This window comes from Peromyscus leucopus, chromosome 16_21 (genome assembly GCF_004664715.2).
Source record: "Peromyscus leucopus breed LL Stock chromosome 16_21, UCI_PerLeu_2.1, whole genome shotgun sequence".
Lineage (NCBI taxonomy): Eukaryota > Metazoa > Chordata > Mammalia > Rodentia > Cricetidae > Peromyscus > Peromyscus leucopus.
Window position 1 is genome coordinate 32969347 of NC_051084.1, and position 25489 is coordinate 32994835.

General features: G+C 40.0%; 1 protein-coding gene across 1 annotated transcript in view; it reads left to right on the forward strand.

Annotated features, from left to right (window-relative positions):
• The window catches only part of Gcc2 (GRIP and coiled-coil domain containing 2), a 40944-nt gene that overhangs the window by 10073 nt on the left and 5382 nt on the right, over positions 1-25489 (forward strand). Inside the window, exons 7-22 of the mRNA XM_028892431.2 lie at positions 39-111; positions 2720-2820; positions 2914-3012; positions 4321-4440; positions 4959-5123; positions 5362-5466; positions 6339-6501; positions 10401-10501; positions 10587-10664; positions 11401-11538; positions 14279-14400; positions 16122-16298; positions 18611-18828; positions 20784-20978; positions 22394-22548; positions 24063-24264. Of these exons, the coding sequence (XP_028748264.1) occupies positions 39-111; positions 2720-2820; positions 2914-3012; positions 4321-4440; positions 4959-5123; positions 5362-5466; positions 6339-6501; positions 10401-10501; positions 10587-10664; positions 11401-11538; positions 14279-14400; positions 16122-16298; positions 18611-18828; positions 20784-20978; positions 22394-22548; positions 24063-24264 (2212 nt within the window). The remainder of the gene's footprint in view (positions 1-38; positions 112-2719; positions 2821-2913; positions 3013-4320; positions 4441-4958; positions 5124-5361; positions 5467-6338; positions 6502-10400; positions 10502-10586; positions 10665-11400; positions 11539-14278; positions 14401-16121; positions 16299-18610; positions 18829-20783; positions 20979-22393; positions 22549-24062; positions 24265-25489) is intronic.

Below are 25489 nucleotides of genomic sequence, written 5' to 3' on the forward strand. Positions count from 1 at the left end.
TTTTTGTTTTTTGTTTTTTTTTCCCCTATATAATCTAGGATTCCTTAGAGAAATCGTCTTCTGTAAAAAATGATCAACTCTCATTGGTAAAAGAGCTGGAAGAAAAAATAGGTAACTATGGTTTTATATATGTTGTCACCATTAATTAAACAAATATCTTATTAGTGTTAAGATAGATTAAGAAATATTGTTTCAATTAATGAGTTAAGTACACAGTAATTAGCTGCCTTTTCTCATTCACCAATTGTCCTCTGCCATCTGTTTCCTTCTCTCTAAATGCCACTTTCTGTCATTTAATCCAAAGAAAAATGCTGTTGTAACTGTCCATAACTGATTCTGTGAATTATTTTTGGATTTTTTTGCATCCACTTAGACATTTTGAGTACTCAGCTGTTCTATATAATGGCAATAGCAAGGCAAGCAAGGTCCAGACAGTATGCTCAAAGAGCTCATTAACAGGAAGATGTTAAGTTCGTCACTAGGTATGGACAGGAGACAGTACTGATAGCATAGAAAGTTGCCTGTTTTAAGAAAAACATCTGATCTCAATCCTGGGGGAGGCTTTGCCCTGGAGGAGGTGGGAATGGGGGGGTAACCTAGGGGGAGGGGAGGGGGCGGGAGGGGGAGAACAAGGGAATCCGTGGCTGATATGTAGAACTAAATTATATTCTAAAATAAAAACAAAAAAAGAAAAACATCAGTTCCATTGGGTCTTGAAGAATGAGAGGTATGATACAAGAAGAAAAAGTATTATAGCAAGAAGGAACAGCAGGTACTTGTCTGTTGATATTTTTATACCATCAAGGAACACCAGAAAGTTCCCAAGGAGGTAGCTGATCATAAACTCACTAGTGCAGTGCACAGAGGGGTTAAGCATTTTTATGTATCCATTTCTTCTTTTTTGTAACTTCATGGACTAGCCCTTGTGTTCCTGTTGAAAGCTGAAGAAATAAAGACTAAATAAGTGTTATATGATGTGTCCATCATTCCTTGGTTTAGTACCCAATTAGATCAGGGAAAGGAGAATGGAAGAGTTCAGAATGACTCCTAATTTTCTGTCAAAGATGGTTGAAGTGAAGTAGGATATTAGTTTTAAACTAAATTTAAATACCATTTCAAGTGAATTATCACATAGAATGATACATAAATCTGGACTTGGGATAATTAGCCTAAAGGTAGAAAATGCATAGTCAAATTACGGACTTAAAAGGCCACAGGTTGAGATCCCCAAGGTAACGTAGAAAAAAGACAAGGAGCAGGATGGTGGTGGCATACACCTTTAATCCTAGCACTTGGGAGGCAGAGGCAGGTGAATCTCTGTGAGTTCAAGGCCAGCCTGGTCTATAGAGTGAGTTCCAGAACAACCAGAGCTATTACACAGAGAAACTCTGTCTTGAAAAACCAAAAAAGAAAAAAGACAAGGACCAGAAACAGTTCCCATCTTTAAATGTCAGAAATAACCAAGGGGATTGAGAAGGAGCAACTTGTGGGTAGGGAATCTTGAACAAAAGTGCAAGTTAAGCTATGTGCAAGTAACAGACATGGCAGAATCTTCAGCCAGGCAGATGCTGTTGATGTCATGAGTGCTGACAGGTACCCATTGAGTTAAGCACACAGAGGACAGTTTCCCAGTGTGCTGGGGGCAAGGCTTGGTTGTAGTGGGCTTCTAGAAAAACATGGAGAAGAGATGAGATTATATGTAGGCAACTCTTTGAAGAATTTTACTCTGTAAGAAGAGCACTGTGGTGTTTGTTTTGTTTTAATGGGAAAACAACAAGCGTGTTTGCAATATTTCACCTCCTATTATGGTCTTTCCCTGCCCTCCTTAGATTCTGTTATTTATTCCTTATATACTGATGACATTTTATTTTATTACTACTGTATGTGTATGATGCATGTGGCTGTGCCTGCCACACCACGTGTGGGGGTCAGAGGTCAACATTCAGGAGTCAGTTCTTTCCTTCCACTGTGGGTACCAGTGATAAAACCCAGGTCTCCAGGCTTGCGCAGCAAGCATATTTACCTGCTAAACTATCTCATCAACCTTGATGATATATTCTTGTTGCATTTATAAACCATTGAGAAGAACAAATCCACTGGAAAGGAGGAATTGCTGTTTTGATGCTTGAACAGGAGCAGAGGGGTGTGATATGTATGAAACATGGAAGTGTGACAGTGACCTTTGCTACACGGTGCACGATACATGGGTGCACCCAGACTAATAGGTATGAGCAGAACTCTTAACCACAGTTAAGAAAAGATAACAGAAGTAACGTACTAAACTCGAGTTTTAACTAGAAGAGGTAGTCAAATAGTGTGAAGGATGAGACGTTTACAGGCTTGATCTAGAGGAGGACTGTGCATGGCTACTTCTATCTGCCTTACATCTTTCCTTCTTGTTGGATTTACAACCATCTAATGCAATCTTCTCATACTCAGCATTAACAGTCCTAAGAACTCCAATTCCTAGGTACTTAAGAAATGGCTCTGTAAAAATGAACTATTAACAGAGACTTAAAGTTTGACATAATTTACCTCACTTGGCTAATGAATAATTATGGTTTCTCTTTACAACGATAAATAAAGTTCTAGCTCCTTAACATTAAGTTCAAGCTGCAAATTTTGTGTCCAAGAATAAAATCATTTATAGGGTTAAGATGAGTAATTTCACTATTTTTTCTTTTGACTTCATGTATAGTCCTTTCATTTTCTATTTTAGAAAGTCTGGAAAAAGAATCCAAAGACAAGGATGAGAAAATAAATAAGATAAAACTAGTTGCTGTGAAAGCAAAGAAAGAACTGGATTCCAACAGGAAAGAGGTAAGCCCAGGTACAGCACAAGATTTCAGAATCCTGTGTTGTAGAAAATCAAGGGTTTCTGTGCATGAAAAATGCTCGCTGTGTTTACAACAGGCCCAGACGCTAAGGGAAGAACTTGACTCTGTCCGCTCAGAAAAGGACCGCCTGTCTGCTTCTGTGAAGGAGTTCATTCAAGGAGCAGAAAACTATAAGGTAAAAGTTACAGTAATAACAGGCTTTCTTCATAACTAATAGGTATACTAGAATTATAAAACTTGTACATAAAATACATTGTTTTTTTCCCAGCACTCGGGAGGCAGAGCCAGGTGGATCTCTGAGTTCGAGGCCAGCCTAGGCTACAGAGCGAGATCCAGGAGAGGCATCAAAACTATACAGAGAGACCCTGTCTCAAACAACAACAAAAAAAAAAAAGAAAGAAAGAAAGAAATTGTTTTTGTTAGTGAAATAGAAATGTCCCAGGTTTTGTTTTTGTTTTGTATATATAAAAGATTAGTCTTTGGTTTTATCTGGTTTTTGTTGTTTTAGATAGAGTTTCACTGTGTTGCCCTGGCTGGCCCAAAACAGAAATCCATCTTCTTCCCAAGTACTGGAACTAAAGGCATGTGCCACCATGCCTGCAAAGTTAGCCTTTAAATTACTGTTTCTTAAAAGTCAAATCTATTTTGGGATTTCATCATAATAAAATGTAAGAAAAAGATGGCTGTTGTGACTTAATATTTTCACAGCCAAGTAAATATACCTAAAACTCCAGCTAGAACTAGCCAGAAAGTGAGGAGGAACATAATTACTTGGAGGTGATATACTAGGTAGCCCAGGAGAGTAGTGACAGCTGAACGGGAATCTTGCCGGTTACTCCCATTCTGTCCATTTGCCAGCTAAGTTTAATATACCACGCAGATCTGCAGACAGGAATAAGAAAGAATGAGATATTTGAGAAAAATGTAATACATCCAGTCCTTATTACACTCTGTACACCAAAATAAATTCTGCATGTATGAAATATTTTTTTAATATCTAAAACAAATTTCTCAGCCCTTTACTGACTTTTGGAACCAAATACTTTTTCTGAACTTAAAAGCAATTTATGAATTTAGAGAGTAAAAAAATTGAGAGATTAAACTTACACCTGGTTTAATTCTGGAAAAAAAATAGTAAATTATGGTATTGTAAAGTGTAAAAAAACAAAATCCAGGCTACACTGAGAAACCTTGTCTCAGAGGAAACAGAAAGCAGGGAAAATCCTACTGTAACTGACCCATGATAGATGAATAAGCTCATATTTAAACCTTAAATGTGTTTTTAATGGATTTATAAGACCTTATATATTAAGGGTACTAATCTTTTATCATATTGCCAAATGCTAGTTTTCTCTTTTATATTTTCATATTCAATATTTTAAGAATCTCAAATGAACTCTTAAGGCATCAAGATGTCTTGATGATATGTTCTGACCTAGTGAATGCTTCCTAACTTAAAGTCAAATCTTGTCTTTTATTGAAGAATCTTTTGTTAGAATATGATAAGCAGTCAGAACAGCTGGATGTGGAAAAAGAACGTGCTAACAATTTTGAACATCATATAGAAGACCTTACCAAACAATTAAGAAATTCAGCTTGTCAGGTAATTGCAAATTGAATAAATTTAGACAAGAAAATTATAGTAAATACATTTTAATCTCATTTTTCTCTTGTATAAGAAGTTAAACTGTAGTCAGAAGCAGAATTTTTTTCTCTTTCATTTTTCTGTGTTTAGAGAAGAATTTGACTAAATAGCTAACATACCCTGTTTCGCTTAACCCTTTCTTACTGTTGAGTTGTGGGGCGTTGTCTTTTTTTTTTTAAGGAGCACACTACTGCTGTACATGAACTTAAAGACTTCATCTAGCCTCAGTCCACCAGGATTTGGGTTTGGGTTTTTATTTCTGCTTTTCACTCTATGGAAAGCTTAGAGGCTTTCTGGCTTGTAAGACTTGCCAGATCAAGATCAGCAGGGATTGTTTTTAATCTTATTCTTGACTTAACAGTAATTCTGTGGGGTCGACTGTGAAATCACTTTTCATACTGTGCTAATGTTCTCAGTAAGATTTCATCTGTATATGTTTCCTGTGTACTCACAGTAATGAGTCATTTGTATTCTAGTGTGAAAAACTAAATTCAGACAATGAGGATCTCCTGGCTCGTATTGAGACACTGCAGTCTAATGCCAAGTTATTAGAAGCACAGATTTTAGAAGTCCAGAGAGCCAAAGGAATAGTAGATAAAGAACTGGAAGTTGAAAAACTTCAAAAGGAGCAGAAAATAAAGGTAAGAATAACCCTGAGACTTGTTCCCATGTATACAGTGGCAATTGAAACACATACTGCTTGAATGAAGAGTCCTGCTGGGTACATTTATGAGTTATACCCTAGTTAATTCCTTAATGTATGCAACTCTACATTGGAGAATCTGTCCTAAGCTATGATTTTTCTGGGCATATAGGTTTTGTTTTTGTGTATGGGATGTATTTTATACCACCTAATACTTGTGGGTCGTTTAATTTTAGGAACATGTCAGTGCTGTAAATGAGCTTGAAGAACTCCAACTCCAGTTTGAAAAGGAAAAGAAGCAGCTTCAGAAAACCATGCAAGAACTAGAGCTGGTGAAAAAGGTACAAACATAATCTCCAGAAAGAGAACTCAGTGGCAGAGTGCCTACCTAGCATGCCTAAAGCCCTGGGTTTGATTCCCAGCACCTCAGAAACAGGTGTTCATAGAACAGCATAATTCCTACTACTGCAGTTCTATACACAGGAAAAATATTTTAAGTATTGCTTATACTACTAAAATAATCCTTTATAAATTCTTAGCCTCAGTAAATTGAAACCTGAACTTTATTTCTCTAAACAGTTATCTGTTCAGAAGAACCTAGGCTCATGAGTTTTATTTCATTTTCTATGTGTGATTGCAGTATGACACATGAAGATTTAAATAATGTCAAAGCTTAAAATTTACTTTAGATTAATTTCTCTCTACTTTTTCAAAGAGTATTCTGTAAAAGGTGTTACGTTACCTAAAATATTAATATTTCATAAATGAGAACTCCGTAAGACCAGAACTACACTAATTATGGCTAATTAAAGTTAGTCAAATAAAATGGAGTTCAGAAAGTTGAATTTTAAACTGCTAGAGAAAGCCGGGCGGTGGTGGCTCACGCCTTTAATCCCAGCACTCGGGAGGCAGAGCCAGGCGGATCTTTGTGAGTTCAAGGCCAGCCTGGTCTACAAAGCAAGTTCCAGGAAAGGTGCAAAGCTACACAGAAAAACCCTGTCTGGAAAAAACCAAAAAAAAAAAGACCTAAACTGCTAGAGAATACTTGATGAAATCAGAACTATAAACTGTTGAGCTTCCCATTTCCTCATTACTTACATTATGTCTATATTACAGGAAAATGTAATAAAACCTACTTATTTTATGTCATGATTTTAGCAGTTTCACAGATTAGTTGCCCTAGTAATATGTAAGTCTTTCAAAAAATGTACAGGATGCCCAACAAACTACGTTGATGAATATGGAAATAGCAGATTATGAACGTTTGATGAAAGAATTAAATCAGAAGTTAACAAATAAAAACAGTAAGATAGAAGATCTGGAGCAAGAAATAAAAATTCAAAAACAGAAACAAGAAACCCTACAAGAAGAAATGAGTGAGTAAAACAATTCACTTTACTTTATAACTGCCTCATAACATCATAGAACGCAACATGAGTCATTATTCATACAAGCCAGGCAGCAAGCTTGCCTGCCTGCCTTTTTTTTTTTTTCTCATAGACAGAGTCTCTCTGTGTAGTCCTGGCTGTCCTAGAACTATGTCACAGAAATCTGCCTGCCTCTGCCTCCTGAGTGTTGGGATCAAAGATGTACACCACCACACCTGCCATTCATACAAGCCGTAAATCACCAGCAGATGTAACTCAGTGTTCAAATTGTTAAGGACCAGAGGCAGGTCAAACCCTTTACCATTAAGAGGTTAATAGTCAATGTAATGCTCAGTGCAAGGTACTTGTCCTGTTTGTTCATAGTTTATTGGTGATCAGCAGATTGGGAAGATTTAAATAACAATGAAACATTCCTTTTTAAGGTAACTGTATGGATTTCACCCATAAAAATACGTTCTGACATTAGCATTAAACACTGTAAAGTTCCCTGAGTGGCTTCTCACAAATTGAAGTTATTTTCTTGGTTTGAGTAATTTCAAAATAATTTTTTAGTGTCTGCTCCTTTGACCCCTCAGTCATGTAGAAATGTGTTGTTTACTTTCTAAATATTGAAGGGATTCTTCTCAAATATTCTTAGCGAGTTGCAATTTAAGTGCTTTGCAGTTACAGTACTCTGTGGTTTCTAGTCCCTTTCAAGTGTTGAGTTTGGGGTTTGGCCTGGCCTGTGATCTTTCAGTGATTTTTCTTTGTGTACTTGACAGCAGTGTCATTATGTACTAGTTGTTGGACATCACTTAGGTTTTGTCAGTTGGCGGAGAGATTTGCTCATCTGATTTTCAAGTCGTATGATTTTTCTCTCTTCTGCTTCTGCCACGTACTGAGAGAGCTATGTGGAAATCTCAAACCCTAATTGTGGATCTCTTTCTCTCTTCTCAGTTCTGTCGCTTTTTTGTTATTTATTTAGAAACTCTAGTGTTGGTTACATTCACACTTAGAATTGTTACGTATTCCTAATGATTTGGTCACTCTTATTGTGAATGTCCTTTTCTAACCCCAGTGTTTACTAATACTTACACTATTCCAGTCTTCTTTGGATTGTAAGTTACATTTGGCTTTTGTGGTATGCTCTCTACCACAACCCCTGGTGCTGAGGATTGAACTCAGAGACTGACCTAAATCCCTTATGTGTTCTTCTATATTTTACATAGCTGTTTTATTTTCAATTGTATGTCTGTCTGTCTGTCTGCCTATATATGGATATAATAAGCATGTGAGTGTAATTGCCCACAGTGGCCAGAGAAGTCAGATCCCCTGGATACTGGAGTGACAAGCAGTTGTGAACCCAACTCCAGATAGCATTATAATTGGGTCTTGCTTTTTCCTCCAAACCAAGTCTCTGCTATTGAAATGTTTGAGCTATTTTTAGAGTGATTGCCTACGAAGTCTGTACCTTGGTAGTACTACTTGTCTTGTTCTTGGTTTGCTTTTCCTTCTTTTTTAAAACATTATTTTTGTAATCATTTTATCCTTTTTACTGATTTGCTGTACTTTAATTTTGGTAATTTAGAGTTTTAGTTTACATCTTGAGTTTATCATTGATTACCTTTAAATAGTAAATGTCACTTCATGGAATAGAGTTTCTGAAATTTTCTATTACTGTCTTCATATTCACCAATCCATAGTATCTAATCTTTAATCTCATGTAGTGAAAAGTTCACTTTAGATATTGAATGGCATTTTTTTAAAGATTTATTTATTTATTATGTATACAGTATTCTGCCTGCATGTATCCCTGCAGGCCAGAAGAGGGTACGGGATCCCATTACAAGTGGTTGTGAGCCACCATGTGGTTGCTGGGGATTGAACTCAGGACCTCTGGAAGAGCAGTCAGTGCTCTTAACCACTGAGCCATCTCTCCAGCCCCATTGAATGGCATTTTTGATCTCTAGAAGTTCTGTTTGGTTCATTTGTGTAGATTTTCTATTATGTTAATATTTTCCCTTTAAATCTTTGAATATATTTAATACCTGTTTAATGTCTGTGCATGCTAATTCCATCATTTCTATAAAATAACGGGTCTGTTTCTGTTCATTTCTTTTCTCCTACTTCTGCATCGTATTCTCTTCCTGAATCCCTGTGCATTCACAAAGGGTTTCTTCAATCTGGCTGGTAGCTAGAGAATGGTCCTAGCCCTTCGTGAAATCTAGAGTGTTCACATTACAACACTGCTCTTTGTTCTTTTCCTTGCAGTTATTCGTGTCTCAGCAAGACCAATAGCTGTTTCAGATTCCCACTCTTGCATCATATTCTACAAGTTGCTCCCATGCACAAAGCCAGGACAGGAAGCATACCTCACCTTCTTTACCATCTCTCAAGGATCACAGTCTTCTACTATTTATTGTTCAAATGTCTGGGTGGGAAAGGTGGTGTTGTTAATCAGCTGCCTAATTGTTTATGACAAGAAAGTTTAAGTCTTGGCCCTATTACTCCCTCATGACCAGAAGCAGAACTGCCATAAAGTCCTGTGAAGTGGCTACCATGCACTAAGACTTTAGATATGTAAGTGAAGAGGAGAGGCTAAGGTAAAACCACACAGTAATATCAGATAAAAGGCCAATCCCTGAGGAGCTGCCTGTGTCTCTTTGCAATCTCCATAAGTGTGTCAGAAAGCATCATAGAAGACAGAAGCATGATCAGAAAGGGGGGGAGGGGATTGCCATAGCAGTACAGAAAATCGTGGAGGGCTGGACTAAAGAGTCATGGTAAAGAAGGAAGCCTCAGAAGTGTTCTAACGGGGGCCGGGGTGCAACCACATGGGGGCTTGCTTATTACTCTCTCACAGATAAAGGGCTATACATTTTTCTCTGCATGTGATTTTACCACAGGGATACATCTCCTTTCTGAACTTCTCCCTTTCCTGCCCACTCTGGAACAACCATGAAATCCTTCTAATCCTAAATGCTTCTTCTTCTGTGAAATTTCCCTCATTCACATTAAATTGTATAACCTTTGATCATTTGTCTTTTGTCCTTGGTTTTTGCCTTTATTATATTTTGATCTGTGCCTGAGTGAACACCCTTTCTTTAACAAGCATCCCACAAAAATGGTATTGCCTCTGACTTGCTATCACAAAAGCAAATGCCCACATATGTGCCTTCTGCATGATACAACCATAAATACACAGTACCCTGTGAGGTGCTTTTGATATTTTGTTTTGGTTGTTTTCTTGAAACAGGGTCTCATATAGATTAGGTTGGCCTCAAACTTAATATGTAGCCCAGGCTGGCCTTAAACTCATGATCTTGCTGGGACACAAGTGCTGGGATTATTGGTATGCACTATTACACCCAGCTTTTTTGAAGTATTTTTAGCAAGTACTACTTCCAGATGTCCACTAAATATTAGTATGCTTTTATTTAAGTGATATATACTTAAATATTTACAAATGAACTGATTTGCTTTAAAATCAAAGGTTTGTACTTTTTTTATAATGGACCAAGTAGTAAGTATTTTGGCTTTATAGGCTCCATTGTCCCTGTGGTGGTTCCTTAGGACACCATTGTGGCAAGCTAATGCAGCCACAGACCATATCTGAATGAGGGAGCCTAAGTGTGTTCTGTTTTAAACTATATTCAGAAAACTAGCCAGTGAGCTGCATTTTGATGAACCTGTCACGGTGCAATAAGATTGGCTGTGTGTTGGTAAGTGTTTGCAGTGGGTGATTGGCACAGAAGAATGCATTGTCAGATATGTTTAAAAAGCCCTGCATGAAGAGATAAAATGAGTTTCTTGTAAGTTAATATGAAGGAAAAGACTGTCACTGGGGTGTCATGTTTACTAGTTACCATCTCTTATCTCTCTCTGATGAAATTGACTTCCCGGGCTAGCTTCCCTGCAGTCTTCAGTGCAGCACTGCGAAGAACAAAACACCAAGATCAAGCAGCTGCTTATGAAAACCAAGAAGGAACTGGCAGAGTCAAAGCAAGCGGTACGTTAATTCTCTGTACCGTATTTTAGTACTTACAGTTGTGAATCACTTACTGTGTGACTTAACCAGGATTTCCATTCTGTAGGAAACTGATCACTTACTACTCCAAGCATCGCTAAAGGGCGAACTAGAAGCAAGCCAACAGCAAGTAGAAGTCTATAAAGTAAGAGTTTTAAATGTTTGCAAAGCTTTTTCCATGTAGAAATAAAGTTCCACATAGATGGGCTAGAGAGCTGGTTCAGCAGTTCAGGGGACTGGCTGCTCTTGCAGGGGCCCCAGGTTCAATTCCCAGCACCCACATGGTGGCTCACAACCATCTGTACTTGCCTCTCCTCCCATTCCAGGGAATCTGATGCCTTGTGCTGGCCTCCACGGGCACCAGGCACACATGGTACATAGACAGTTACAGGCAAAACATCTATACATATAAAAAATAATAGGGATTTTTTTTTTTAAAAGAAAGAAAAATTTCTATCAGTTACCATTTTGGAATACTTAGAAAGATTACTCAACATTTTGAAGAAGCAGAAGCAGTGAAGTTTAGTAATACTGCCTAGCTCAAGCTAGATGACCATCATGTATTTGAGGATCTGTAATAGTCTAGAATAGTGCATATAAAATAAACATGGCCCAAAACTTCATCTGAATCCTCTAAAAATACAATTGAGAAGCAATACATGAGGTGGTCAAATATTTGCTGTATTTTTTTGTATAATGTCTGGTGGTATTTAATTAAACATTATGTAGTCTTTAATTGTGCAGATACTAGTTTAATAAAAAAAAATAAATCAACCAGATAGTGAGAAAGCATAATTCATGCTGTCTCTCTTTCTGATGATAATTATATACCTGAAAACAATCTACCACTTAGTTGTGCCATTTAATCTGTCTCTCCCTAGATCCAGCTGGCTGAGATAACGTCTGAGAAACACAAAATCCACGAGCACCTGAAGACTTCTGCAGAACAGCACCAGCGCACCCTGAGTGCATACCAACAGAGGGTGGCGGCGCTGCAGGAAGAGAGCCGTACTGCCAAGGTGTGTCCTGCAAGACCAAAACCACCGGGATTTCCTTACTCCCGGGGTCCTTACTCCGGGGCCACGTTCCCCTTGGCAGTGTTCTGCAGTTAAGAACACTTAGCAGATGCTCTAAACCCAACAGCATAACACTCTGACATCACTGGGGTAGTGTGTGTGTGTGTGTGTGTGTGTGTGTGTGTGTGTGTTTATTACATCTGTGTGAATGTGAGCACACATGTACCACCATGTATGTGTGGAGGGCAGGGGTCAGTTTTTAAGAGATGGTTCTGTACCTTGTTGTTGAGACAGTGTCTCTCTTGTTGCTGCTGCTGCTGCTGCTGCACTTTGTCCACCAGGCCAGCTGGCTCGTCCATGCACTTCTGTCTGTCTCCTGATTGGCTGTCTGAACACAGGGATGGTAAATGCATCTCTTCTGATCTGGCTTTTTTTTTTTTAAACGTGGGTTTCAGAACTCAAACTCAGATTTTTCAGGCTTGCACAGCTAATACTTTAGCTGTTAGCCATCTCCCCAGATCTTACCAGCATTTTTTTTAAGGAAAACTATGAGTACACTTACCTTACTTACATTTATATTTTGCAATTTATATGTGTAAAAATGTCACATATTTACTTAAAGAAAAAAACTTTTGAGAAAGCACTGCGTTTTTTCTGAGGTTTAAATAATTGCAGCATTCTAATAGAATGACCATCGGGCCTCCTTCCCAGGTTTCAACATACAAAGCATTTAGTTACTTACTGTGGCTTTGTCAGAGTTCTCTCTAACCCTAAATGATCATGACAGTAATGTGGGGTCTAAAGATCGCATCAGAAACACATGATTTGACTTTCACCACTGTATTGAGAGCCGCTGGTAGCAAAAGTCCATGGGAGTATACAGCAGTGACAACTAGTGTTCAGAAGGTCAACCTGTCAGAACTAAGGGTTCTGTTAGAGGAAACCATCACGCAAGGCATTATGGAATGACTGCCTTTTTAATGAACTGACTGTCTCTTGTTGTAAACTTCTTGTGCAATAACAGCTATGATTCTCCACATTTACCGTGCATCTCCATGTTACATGTACATGTACTCTCACGATTGCATCTCAATCTTGAGCACAACTTTTTCTAAACATTTGGGGTAATTGGACAACTTTCCCCAGCTGTGTTTATTTTTTATTAACATACATGTGGGCCATTCTCCAGACAAAAGTATTTCAGGAAAGATCCCTTTTTCCAAGGACAAATGCAGAGAAATAAACATTAGCTCATCTCACCCACAGATAGAGAAAAGAACCATTAACAATTAAATCCTCAACTCCTTACCTTCACCCTGGGTTATTTACATAAGACCCTAACTTAAGAGATTTACTGCTCACATTCCTAGGATGATGTTTTAGCCATTTGCTAGATACTGAGTTAAGGCAGTTACTTCCCACTGACCCAAGGAGATTGCCTCCAGGCCAGGCAGGAAACAGGTGCCAAGCTTCTTTCTTGTGCAAATTAAGTTTTTATTCCTCCTCAGCCAGGTGCTATTCCTAGATTTTCTCCTCAGCAATTACTCTGACTGAGGTTGCTTAGCCATCTAGCATATATCCCCCTCCCTATCAGAAAGCAGCTGCAGCTGGGACGAGCCGGAAAAGTGGCCCCAAAGACAGTTTACTTTCTTGTGACTTACTGACCCCTAACATTCTACCTAGCCATTTCTAGATTATAGTTTGAGCACATAAATTCCCTAATTGATCTTAGCCTTTAGTTGACCCTACTAGAGAACACCCCTTTAGTTATTCCCCTTTGGGGTTGTAATTGGAAGCTGACAATTAATTGCTTTATGAGTGGGTCCTTATCACCTCTCTCTGCAACCCTGAAAACTTCAAGCCTCGCATTGCTTTACCAAAGAACTACTGTGTGGGTATTCAGTTCTCTGAGAGCACTGGGAGGATTGATGGAGAAGAACAAAGATGAGGACGGAGATGGAAAGAACTAGATAGACATGGGAAAGGACTGAGAGGTAAGAGAACAGAAAAGAAACTGTAGACAGAATTGACGTAGAGAGATAAAGCGAATGGACTAAAGAACTCAGTGTGCTTACATCCGTTGACTATCCCTCAGATTGGAATCCTCAGCCGGTGGGTAGACTCTTCCGAAGACCCTGGGAGCAAACAGTATAGGCTGGACCTATTGTTGTTTGTGTTAACTGTGTACTGAGGGTGAGATTCAAATGAACAATGGCTCCGAGAGTCGACTTTTCCTATTTATAGAAAGAGAACATATCATAGCTTAAAAAATGATAAAGTAATAGATGCAAACAGTGTCATCATAAAATTTGCCAGTAATAAGTTAGTCTTCTGTGGTGGAAACAGGAAGTCGGCGGTTTTAAGAAGGGTCAGGCCAACAGGACTAGGTTTCTGTTTTGGTTAAGTCTGGTATTTTGGGCTTTTGTTTGTTGTTAGTTTTTATGAGACAGGGACTCATTCTATACCCCATACTAACCTGGAACTCATAGTGTAGCCCAGGCTGGCCTCGAATTCATAGCAGTCCCCCTGCCTCAGCCTCTTGAGTTCTGAGATTTCGGGGATGAGCCACCGTACCCAGCTCCAGAACTCCTTTTCAGTAGTTCAAATCAATAAAGGCTAAAATGGATATAAGCTATTTGCTTCATTTTTACAAACAGAATGTTTTACTTCATTTCATTAGCCTCTGAAAGGACATAGAAGGATATGTCAGCATGACAATTTTCTCTCCTTTAAAATGTTCTAGGCAGAACAAGCTGCTGTCACCTCTGAATTTGAGAGCTACAAAGTCCGAGTTCATAACGTTCTAAAACAACAGAAAAATAAATCTGTGTCTCAGGCTGAAACTGAGGGAGCTAAACAAGAAAGGTAAGGTTTTCCCCATACAAATACAGGTTGATCCTCAAGTTGGATAAAACTCTCATTTTTATTGCTTTTGAGTGGAATTTTAGGTGTGATTACCAGTGAGCAGAGAATTTCTTGGTGTCACCATATTTCTAGATAATTAGGAAAGTACATACCAAGAGGATTATTGCATACTCTAAGGGATGTTAAAGTAACAGTGAAGCAAGAATGTGGTCTGTGAGCTATAGATTCTCTTGTCTTAATAAGACCTGGACATAGTAAAAATTTAGGCATTAAAATTAAATTTATGTTAATGGTATTTATGACCACCCCATTTGATCTAAACAGTGTGTTAATACTAGTTTAAAATTAGCATCCAGATCCATTTTGTAAATGTTCAAAAATATACCAGGAACAAGAGATGGGCTGGGTGTGGTGGCGCACACCTTTAATCCCAGCACTCAGGAGGCAGAGGCAGGAAGATCTCTGAGAGTTGAAGGCCAGCCTGGGCTACCAAGTGAGTTCCAGGACAGCCAGGGCTACATAGTAAGACCCAGTCTCAAAAAGAGATGAGGGAGGGGGAGAGGGTTGGGACAGCCTGTGGTGTATGTGTGTTGATTTTGTAGTAGAGGTTGATTATTTATACTCTTTATACCTGCTTTTGGGGCTTAGAACAGGACTAATGGTCCTGTAATGTTTGCATTCTGTTACTTTTTGTTTAGGAGTCTGTTAAATATGGGTCTGTAGTCTTCTATATGATGAGATACTTTCTCTACCCATAGCTATCATAAAGTATTGATACACTTAAATATCATTTGTCAGAACCATTTGTGCATACCTGAATCTTGAGTTCAGACTACTTGAATGTGATACTTTGTTCCTTCCAATCATTTATACTTTTTTTAAACCTATTTTTTTTTTCTCTTTTTTTTGGAGCTGAGGATCGAACCCAGGGCCTTGCGCTTGCTAGGCAAACACTCTACCACTGAGCTAAATCCCCAACCCTTAAACCTATTTTTATGAATTGTTTTATTAGAGCTTCTTGTGGGTGAGACTTGTCACCTTAGAGAATGTCACTCCCCCGAGGGTATGTCCATTTTTTATACATCTTTTAAGGAACTAATAATGTATGCATTATGGAAGAGTTGTGGGTTTTAATTATTTCCACCAAGATTTTATTCTGATTCTAAACTGACTCCTTTCTTTACTTGAGATATGGTCTTTCACTGTATTTTGAGTTCACATCCCATTCTCATAACAGCTGCCATAGAACTGTGTGAAATTGTTTTTTAATTAATGATAATCCTATAACATTTAACATAGCCTAGTCTGATACCATATGAAGTTCTATTTCATTTTAATATGGAATTTTAAACTCAGACAAGCCCAAGCTTTGTGATCCCAGCACTCAATCAAGAAGCCGAGCCAGGAGGATTGCCACAAATTCAAAACCATTTTGTGCTCTGTAGCAAGTATTAGGCTAGCCAGGGCTACATAGTAAGACTCTTCAACAAACAAACAAATTAATTAAATGAATAAACTCAAGAGATATTTTTATAAAATCTATAGTGCCTGATGATTTACAGTCTGTATAGCATCTTTTAAATTTTTTTTTAATTCTAGTCTTGAATTTTTGTGATATTTGCTTTAGAATCATCCACAGTAACAAAGAATATGTCACTGAAACAACAAAATGAGGTTTCCCTCTATCACAAACATTGTTAAACTGTTTATTTCTGTTTTAGGGAACACCTGGAAATGCTGATTGACCAGCTGAAAATCAAGTTACAGGATAGCCAAAATAGTTTACAAATCAGTGTATCAGAGTTCCAGACGCTGCAGTCTGAGCACGACACTCTGCTGGAGAGGCACAACCGGATGTTGCAGGAGACCGTGACCAAAGAGGCCGAGCTTCGGGAAAAGTAAGGCTGCCAGCAGCAACCGATGCTCTTGGTACCAGGCAAGCAGCCTGGGTCACTGTACTCCTCCCTGGGGTTTCAGTAAGGGGTCGGAGCCTACAGAGGCTTGTAACTTTGCCTTACCTACCACCAAGCTTCCCTTTCAGACTGGTTTTATATTTAGTGTTATTGAGAATAGCTAACATTTATCTACTTATCTGATTGATATCCCACCTCCTTACAGCCTGTATAATCAGGAAATTTCTTTAAAAAGAAAAAACATGTTTTCCCACCAAAGTGTCAAATTAAAAAAGCATTTTCCTTTATCCCCATAAGAAAGCATTAAAGTATTTATTCACTAATTATGCCAACCAGTTAATGTCTGTATAACTCACAGATCCCAACTAATATGAACACCCAGCTCACAACTGGGACAGATCAATAAGCTTCTGTCAGGACAGGTATTCCAGTTCCATGTGGGGAGCTTACAAGCAGCTAGCTTTCTAGTAAATTCAGAACTGTGGTTGATAACACCTGCAGGCTACAAGCCTTACCATAGCACTGAAATGCACTTTGTGTGTGTGTGATGCTAGAGATTGAACGCAGGCAAGTGCTATGCCACTGAACTGTCTGCCCGGCCCTCAGAAAATGGTTGTGACTGCTGATGGTTCCCCCTTTACATTCCTGATAACTATTATGAACAAAATGCTTGCAAAACACTATGTACAGTATCTTATTAGTGACTATGAACTTGGTAATTAAGATAACCTTTTCTAAAGCCAGGCATGGTAGCATACACTTGTAATCTCATCATTCAAGTTTGAGACCTGGGCGACATAACAAGTTTAAGTCCAGCCTGAACTACATAGTAAGACCCTGTCTTTTTTTAAAAAAAGAAAAAAATCAGTGAAGTTTGTTTTTTTTTTTTTGTTGTTGTTGGTTTGTTTATTTGCTTGTTTGGGTTTTTGTTTTTGTTTTTGTTTTGCCACCTTTTCCTCTTTAGCCACTAAATCTGATTCAACTTAGAATGGTGTATGTATTTATAACAGATAGAAAGCAAATCTTAATGCACTATACTCAGTAGTTTAGAATGTTCAGTTTGCCTTGGAATCAGGTTTGAGACAGCAGGCATGAGAATCAGGAGAGGGCAGCTTCCACTCTTTTTTTTAATTGCTTCTCATTTTTATCAGCAAATTTGTCTGGAAATTTTGTTTATTTTCTGGTTGAAGTTTGCGAAAACCAAACATAAAATAACAAGGGTACAAATAAACTGTTAAAAGTAGTTGCTCAGTTGTTACGCAAGCCTGGTGGCATGAGTACAGTCCCTGGAACCCAGGTAAAAGTGGAGGGAGACAGCTGACTCTACAGAACTGTCCTCTGCCATACATGTGCCCATAATACACCCATCATTCACTTACACACAATAGTAAGAAAAAGAATAAACTCAAATCAGTAACAGTGGTTGCTCCCAAACTGTAGGTCTGCTAGCTGGTGTCAACCTGACGGTGTAAAACTCTGTGGAGAGCTGTTGATGGTAGCTAATTCCCAGGACCACTGGTACAGAGTCAGCAGCTGTAGTACGAAAACTAGGTGTTTATGTTTTACAAGGTATCCAGCAATTCTGATGCCTGAGTGTTTCATGCTAATTCACTCAAAAATTGATATTTTCTTTAGGACTTTCTTTATGAAAAGTATTTTTTTTCAATGTTCAAGGTAACAAAGAATAGATAGATTAATCTTATGTTTATGTGAGCTACCCACATAAAATAACATGGAGTAGAAAACTGTGTGTGTGTGTGTGTGTGTGTGTGTGTGTGTGTGTGTGTGTGTGTGTGTGTGTGTAAGTGTGTAACAGGGTTTTCTGTATTCTAGGCTAGTCTCATCTACTCTTTTTGTAGATGAGGGTGACTTTTAACTTTTGATCCTCCTCTTCCAGCTCCCATGTTCTAAGATTACAGACTGTACTAATATATCCAGTTTATATGGTTCTGGGAACTGAACCCAGGGCTTCCTGCATGCTAAGTAAGCACTCTACCAGTTGAGGCCCGAAAATATGATCAGCTTATACTTTAAAAAAAAAAAAAAATTATTTTTCAGCGAACCACAAAGCAAGCCTCCTACTTTTGTTGAAGCACATGGCAGTCTCTCTGTGGAGCACAGGAAATGATGAGTAATGTAGACTGTAGTGCAGCCAGTATCCCTCAGAGATGGAGGACAAGTTGCTTTGCACGTTCTGTAGATGCTCTAGGGCTTCCTTCCCTTGGAGAATCCAGCTGACAGAGGCTGAGTCAGCATGTGCAGTTCAAGGTTCTCATGAACTGGACTTTCACCTTTAGGTTATGCTCAGTTCAGTCGGAGAACACCCTGATGAAGTCTGAACACTCCCAGACAGTGTGTCAGCTAACATCCCAGAATGAAGCGCTCCGGAACAGCTTCCGAGACCAAGTTCGACATTTGCAGGACGAGCACAGAAAGACAGTGGAGACCCTGCAGCACCAGCTCTCCAAAGTGGAAACTCAGCTCTTCCAGCTCAAGAGTGAGCCATCCACAAGAAGTATGTGTATGGTTGTGGTAGGATTGACTTTCTGTGTTCTAGCATATTTGTGTCACTTAAGAACACTGTTCACGTGGCTGGAGAGATGGCTCAGTGGTTAAGAGCACTGACTGCTCTTCCAGAGGTCCTGAGTTCAATCCCAGCAACCACACGGTGGCTCACAACCATCTGTAATGAGATCTGGTGCCCTCCTCTGACCTGCAGTTATACCTGCAGACAGAATACTGTATACATAATAAATGAATGAATGAATGAATATAAATAAATAAATGAATAATAAATAAACATTGTTCACAGCTGCACGCCTTTAATCCCAGCACTCGGGAGGCAGAGGCAGGTGGATCTCTGTGAGTTCAAGGCCAGGCTGGCCTACAGAATGAGTTCCAGGACAGGCTCCAAAGCTACAGAGAAACCCTGTCTCGAAAAACCAAAAAGAAAGAATATAGTTCACAAATTCACAAGAAAGTAAACTACTGGGCTGGAGAGATGGATCAATAGTATAAGAGCACTGGCTGTTCTTCCAGAGGACATGGGTTTGATCCCCAGCAACTCACATGGTGGTTCACATCCATCTGTAGCTCCAGTCCCAGGGAATCCAATGCCCTCTTCCGGCTTCTGAAGTCACTGCCTACACGTGATACACAGACATACGTGCAAAACACCCAGAGATACAAAATAATTAAAAAATTAAATAATAATTAATTTAAATTAAGTAAAACTTAGCCAGGCAATGGTGCATGCCTTTAATCCCAGCACTCAGGAGACAGAGCCAGGCGGATCTCTGAGTTTGAGGCCAGCCTGGTCTACAGAGCAAGCTCCAGGACAGGCACCAAAACTACACAGAGAAACCCTGTCTCTAGTAGAAAGTCAGAAACCCATGGACAGGCTCTAAGAAGGCAGCCAGGAGCTACAGAGCTTTAAAGGGACTGGGGAGACAGTTCATAGTATTGAAAAGAAATGAACCTTGAAACTTAAAAAAATGCTGGATTAAGCTGCGAGACCTTGCATAGAGTTAGGAGTCAGTCAAGTAATACATTTGGAAGTGTCATGGGAGCCTCACAGTTCGTGTGAGTGTTCATTATAAGCGAGCAAGAAATCCTTTCTTCCTTTTTTGAGACAAAATCGTACTATGTAGCTCTGGCTGGCCTGGGACTCACTGTGTAAACCAAATGTTAGGATTAAAGCCCAAGAATTCCATAAACTGTATCAGTTGGTTCCCTATGCTGAACTCTGGCCTCTGAACACTGGATATGAGCAGGCAACACTAATCACCAACCCAGGTGACAGTGTCAGGCAGTGATGGAGACTGCCAACACACAGCAGCAGTGGGAAGTATGGGGTGTGAGGTGTGACAGGGTCCTGTGCTGTTGTTCCCTTTGGGGGAGGGGACCAAGTAGGCGCAGAGTCAAACCACACAGACTCCGGTCGGAAACAATAAGCTCAGTTTATTCAGGAAGAGGCAATTATACACCCTCCACCTCACCCTGGGGGGAGGTCTGATGAATATGCATCTGCTGGTGTGACATGGCTGCCTCTCATTGGTCCAGGTCATCTCCAGATCATGTCTCAGCTGCTGTTGCTAAGGCCCTCAGGCAGACCCAGGTTGGCTCTCAGAAAGTATCTTTTTACTACTGGTTTGGGCCAGCTGGCCCTCAAGCCTGTTAGGCATAAGTCATCCCATGTTAGGTAAGATAAGTGTCCAGCTGTCCACCATAGGCAGCAAGTAGTGATGGATGGTTTGTGTTGGATAACTAGCATAGCTCAATGTAAAATGACTTAATTTTTGTAACTACTTAGCATCCTTCCTTCAGACACCATTTATTTACTTGCTGTTTGTTTAATTTCCTTAACCTCTGATGGACACAGTCAAGGCTGTCTTTAATTTTATTGGTTCTCTTTGTTAGGTTCAGATCTGTTGGTCTTTCATAGTTTCACTTTTTAAAAATATTTGATAGGCCCTGCTGCTTCCCACCAACCTCTGAAAAACCCTCGAGAAAGAAGAAACACAGAGCTGCCCCTTCTGGACATGCACACTGTGGCCCGAGAGGAGGGAGAAGGGATGGAGACGACCGACAGCGAGTCTGTGTCCTCGGCGGGCGCACACATTCCGTCTTTAGAACAGCTGCTCAGTTCCCCTGACACCAAGCTTGGTAGGTTGCTTCGTGTGACTGCTTTACCCTGGCTGTCTTGTTTGATACATACCGCTCTAATTTTCATGTTTTTTCAGCTGTTCCAGTAAAAGAGCTGATAGTACGAAACAGATCTCTTTAAAAACTAAAAACTTGAACACAAGCATAGGGCTAGGGCAGAAGTGGAAGGTGGGAAGTCTTGTATTATTAGGAAGTAAATGAGTTATTGCCTCAGTCTCCAGGAAATTGACAGTTTCAGTTTATTCCTTACAGTGAAGTGTTACTAAATTTTCTGTAGTAGATATAGTATAGTTTTGGTATGCTTTTTATTCTTACCTGTAATGAATATTACTGTTCATAACTCAGGGGATTCTCATCTTTCTAAAGCTCTGGAACCACATTTATACCCAACATTGTGTTAGTCACCATTCAGATACTGTAACAAAATCCTTGAAAGTTATCTGAAGAAGAAAGATTTTTGCCTTAGCTTACAGCCCAGGGTCACCTGGCTTTAGCATTTCTACACTGGCAAGACACAACGTCACGGTGGAGTACCTTATGGCAGCCAAGAAGTGGGCAGATGAGCCAGGCTTCCAGCATCCCTTTCAAAGGCACGCCTCCTGTGACCCAACTTTGTTCCACTAGTACCATTTCCAGTAGTACCTCACAATGGGAACCCAGTGCTCCCTAGCATATATGAAGCCCTGGTAGTGATATTGTGTCCCCCAATATATTGTGCACCCTAATAAACTTATCTGGGGTCAGAAAACAGAACAGCCACTAGATAGACACAGAGGCCAGAAAATGGTGGCACACACAGCATTTGGAGGCAGAGATCCATGTGGATCTCTGTGATTTCAAGGCCACACTGGAAACAGCCAGGAATGGGAGCACACACCTTTAATTCCAGGAAGTGATGGCAGGAAAGAGAAAGGTATATAAGGCATGAGGACCAGGAACTAGAGATCTTTTTAAGCTTTCGGGTGAGGACTCAGAGGTTTCCAATTTGAGGAAATAGGATCAGCTGAGAAGTTATTGAGGTGAGGTTAGCTGTGGCTTGTTCTGTTTTTCTGATCTTTAGCGTTCACCCCAATATCTAGCTCCATATTCTTTATTTACTAAGACCTTTTAAGATTCGTGATACAGGCCTTGGATTACACTCCCCAGCACCACCACCAAAAAAAAAAAAAAAAAAAAAAAAAAAGAAAGAAAGAAAGAAAAAATGTAAAAAGTGTAAACCATAATGAGGCGCTTAGAGAACCAAACTATTTGTACTACAACAGAAATTCGGTCTTATTTGTGCTACATTCAACTAGAAACTTGAGCTGAGGTGTATCATATAGATAAATGACAAAGAGTGGACTTACATGTTACAAAGTAAGATTTAATTTTTTATTTAGAGTCTGTAGTCTCTGATTGTGAAAATTGATTTTTAGAACAGCATCTTGCAGAGCCCTCTTTATGGCATGCCGAATTTACCAAAGAAGAGTTGGCTGAGAAGCTCAGTTCCACCGCAAAGAGTGCAGATCACTTAAACGGCCTGCTTCGGGAGACAGAGGCCACCAACGCCATCCTTATGGAGCAGATTAAGGTGCGAGCGGAGCCTGACTGCTCTGACCTGCTCTGCGGCATTTGCTTTTCTAGCCCTTCATGTGTATCGCCCCATTTCACAAGTTCACATTCCAGATGTATCCATAGCACCTGGATTCTTTAGATTAGATTCCTCACGATAGCAACTATTGCTTTTATATTTGTTAAACAAATATTTTTAATTTCTACTTTTTCGAAGAAAGCATAAGTAGAGCAATTGGGCAGACACTGATAGGTCATTGTTCCTCTGTACTTAAGTAAAACATGAGTGTATGTCCTTGAGTCCTAAGGATAAATAATGGAGCACCAATAATTCAAGGCGTTTCCCTTCTTCCTCCCTCCATCCCGTTTTCCTCCTCCCTCTTTCCCTTCCTCCCCTTTTCTCTCCCTCTCTGATCTTCCCTCTACCCCAGTCTCTCTTCCTCTCCCTCTTTATTTCTTTTCTTTTTTTTTTTACAGTATTTATTTTTATTATGCATTGGTGTTTTGCCTGCATGTATGTCTGTGTGAAGGTGTCAGATCTTGGAGTTACAGACAGTTCTTAGCTGCCACGTGGGTGCCAAGATTGAACCTGGGTCCTTTTGAAGAGCAGTCAGTGCTCTTATCTGCTGAGCTATCTCTCCAGCCCCATCCTCTATTTCTTGAGACAAACCCTGGGCTGGCCTTGAACTTGTTATGGAGCCAGGGATGACCCTGAATATCTAATCATTCTGCCTCTACCTCCTGAATGCTGGGATTACAAGCATGTAGGACTACTATAGTCAGCTAAGAGTGCTCAAATGAGATGTCCATTTCCAATGTCCAAGTCCTGCACTTTACATTAATTATAGTCTTTAATCTTCATAATGACTAGAGAACCTTTGGGAAAATGAAACTGAGCCAGACATAGAGGCACACACTGTTAATCCCAGCACTTGGGAGTCAGAGCAGGCAGATCTCTTATTTTAAGGCCAGCTCGGTCTACCTAACAAATTCCAGAGTTCAGGTCAGCTGCAGCCACATGGAGAGACCTAGTCTGGTGCTCCTTAGTGTTCCTGAACTGAGCGTGTCTTGGTAAAGTACTGTTTGCTCTGGACATCCTGATAGCCTGGCTCTGCAAGCAAGGCAGGGGAAGGGGTCCGCAGAGGCTGCAGATGTTGACCTCCCACCTTCCCACCTGCTTCCTGACTCCCTGCTCTCATTCTATCCCAAGTAGGAGGAGGAGGTGTACTCGTGGGACCAGCTTGTGGTTCTGGTTGCTCACTTAGTGCTTCCCATCACTCCCCAGTTCTCAGCATGTCTGTGATGCCTGTGCTGCTGAAGCAGCAATCTGTTTACATTGGACGCATCTGCTCTTGGTGGTGTTTGGAAAGCTGTCAGACTAGAGCACTTCATTTGTTCCCCTGTTTCCTCTCTCCCTCTCAGCTCCACTTTTACCTCCATGAGGTAGGGAGAAGATGAGAATGTGCGTGTTCAGTTTACTGTAGTCACCAAAAGTTCCCCACATCCACTGATAACTAATTTCTCTAACACCAGCTTCTCAAAAGTGAAGTAAGGAGACTGGAAAGAAATCAAGAACGAGAGAAGTCTGTAGCTAACCTGGAGTACTTGAAGAATGTCTTGCTGCGGTTCATCTTCCTGAAACCTGGTAGTGAAAGAGAGAGGCTTCTCCCTGTTATAGACACAATGCTGCAGCTCAGCCCTGAAGAAAAGGGAAAGCTTGCTACAGTTGCTCAAGGTATGTGACAGGAGGCCCTCAACTGCCGTGTGATCGTTTGTGCTAACCATTGGTCTTGCTGAAGAATTGATGTGTGCGTGCAACCTTTTTCTAGTTAAGTTTTACTCACTTTTATTTGTTCTGTCATACAGGTAACTAGAGTTGAAAAGCCAGTTTTTAACATTGGGGCAGTTCCAATACATCAATGAGTCCAATACTCAGCAAAATGCAGTATACTGCTTAGTTTGACCTTCCATTTCTGAAAAGTACATCTGAATCCTGGTGTTGAGTTGGATGTTGTTGCTGGAGAGTTTCTCTCCAGGTTCCACCAAGCCCTGCAGTCCCACAATCCACTTATAAAATAATCACTCAGACGCTTATATTACTTATAAACTGTATGGCTGTGGCAGGCTTCTTGCTAACTGTTCTTATATCCATAAATTAATCCATTTCTACAAATCTATACCTTGCCACGTGGCTTAACGGCATTTTCACATGCTGCTTGTCCTGGCAGGCGGCTGGCAGTGAGTCCTTCTGCCTTCCTGTTCTTTTATTTCTCCTCTGTTAGTCCCATCTATACTTCCTGCCTAACCACGGCCAATCAGGTTTTATTTATTGACCAATCAGAGCAACTTGACATACAGACCATCCCCCAGCACAGCCAAGTGCAGATCATCTCAGACACCTGCACTCAGGCACGTGGTCCTAATCATCCTCTATGCGGACCTGCTGGGTAAAGCCACGAGGAATCCAAGAACGAGCTCTCACAGGACATACAGAACATCCCACAGCAGGATGTGTTGTTCTTAGTGTGTGTGTGACATGGCTTCAAACTGCAAATTAAGAATCACGGTTTTATTTTTGGATTAGTCTAGAATGTTTTCATTCCCAAGCATACAGAGGAAATACGGTAATGTCCTCTGTCCCTTATGCATCCTAAATAATCTAATAAATTTAGAATGGCTCTTGAGGGGGTTGGACAGATGGCTCAGTGGTTAAAAGCACTGGCTGATCTTCTAGAGGTCCAGCAACTACATGGTGGCTCACAACCATCTATAGTGGGATCTGATGCCCTCTACTGGTATAAATAGAGCACTCATATACATAAAATAAATAATAATTCTTAACTCCTTGCTCACCTCCCCTTACTCTACTCCCACTTCCAGACAGTAGAGGGACCAATGGTCATGTGACCCAACACTTGGTCTGTGGCTAGCAGTCCACTTTTCAGGTGCATGCAGAGTTA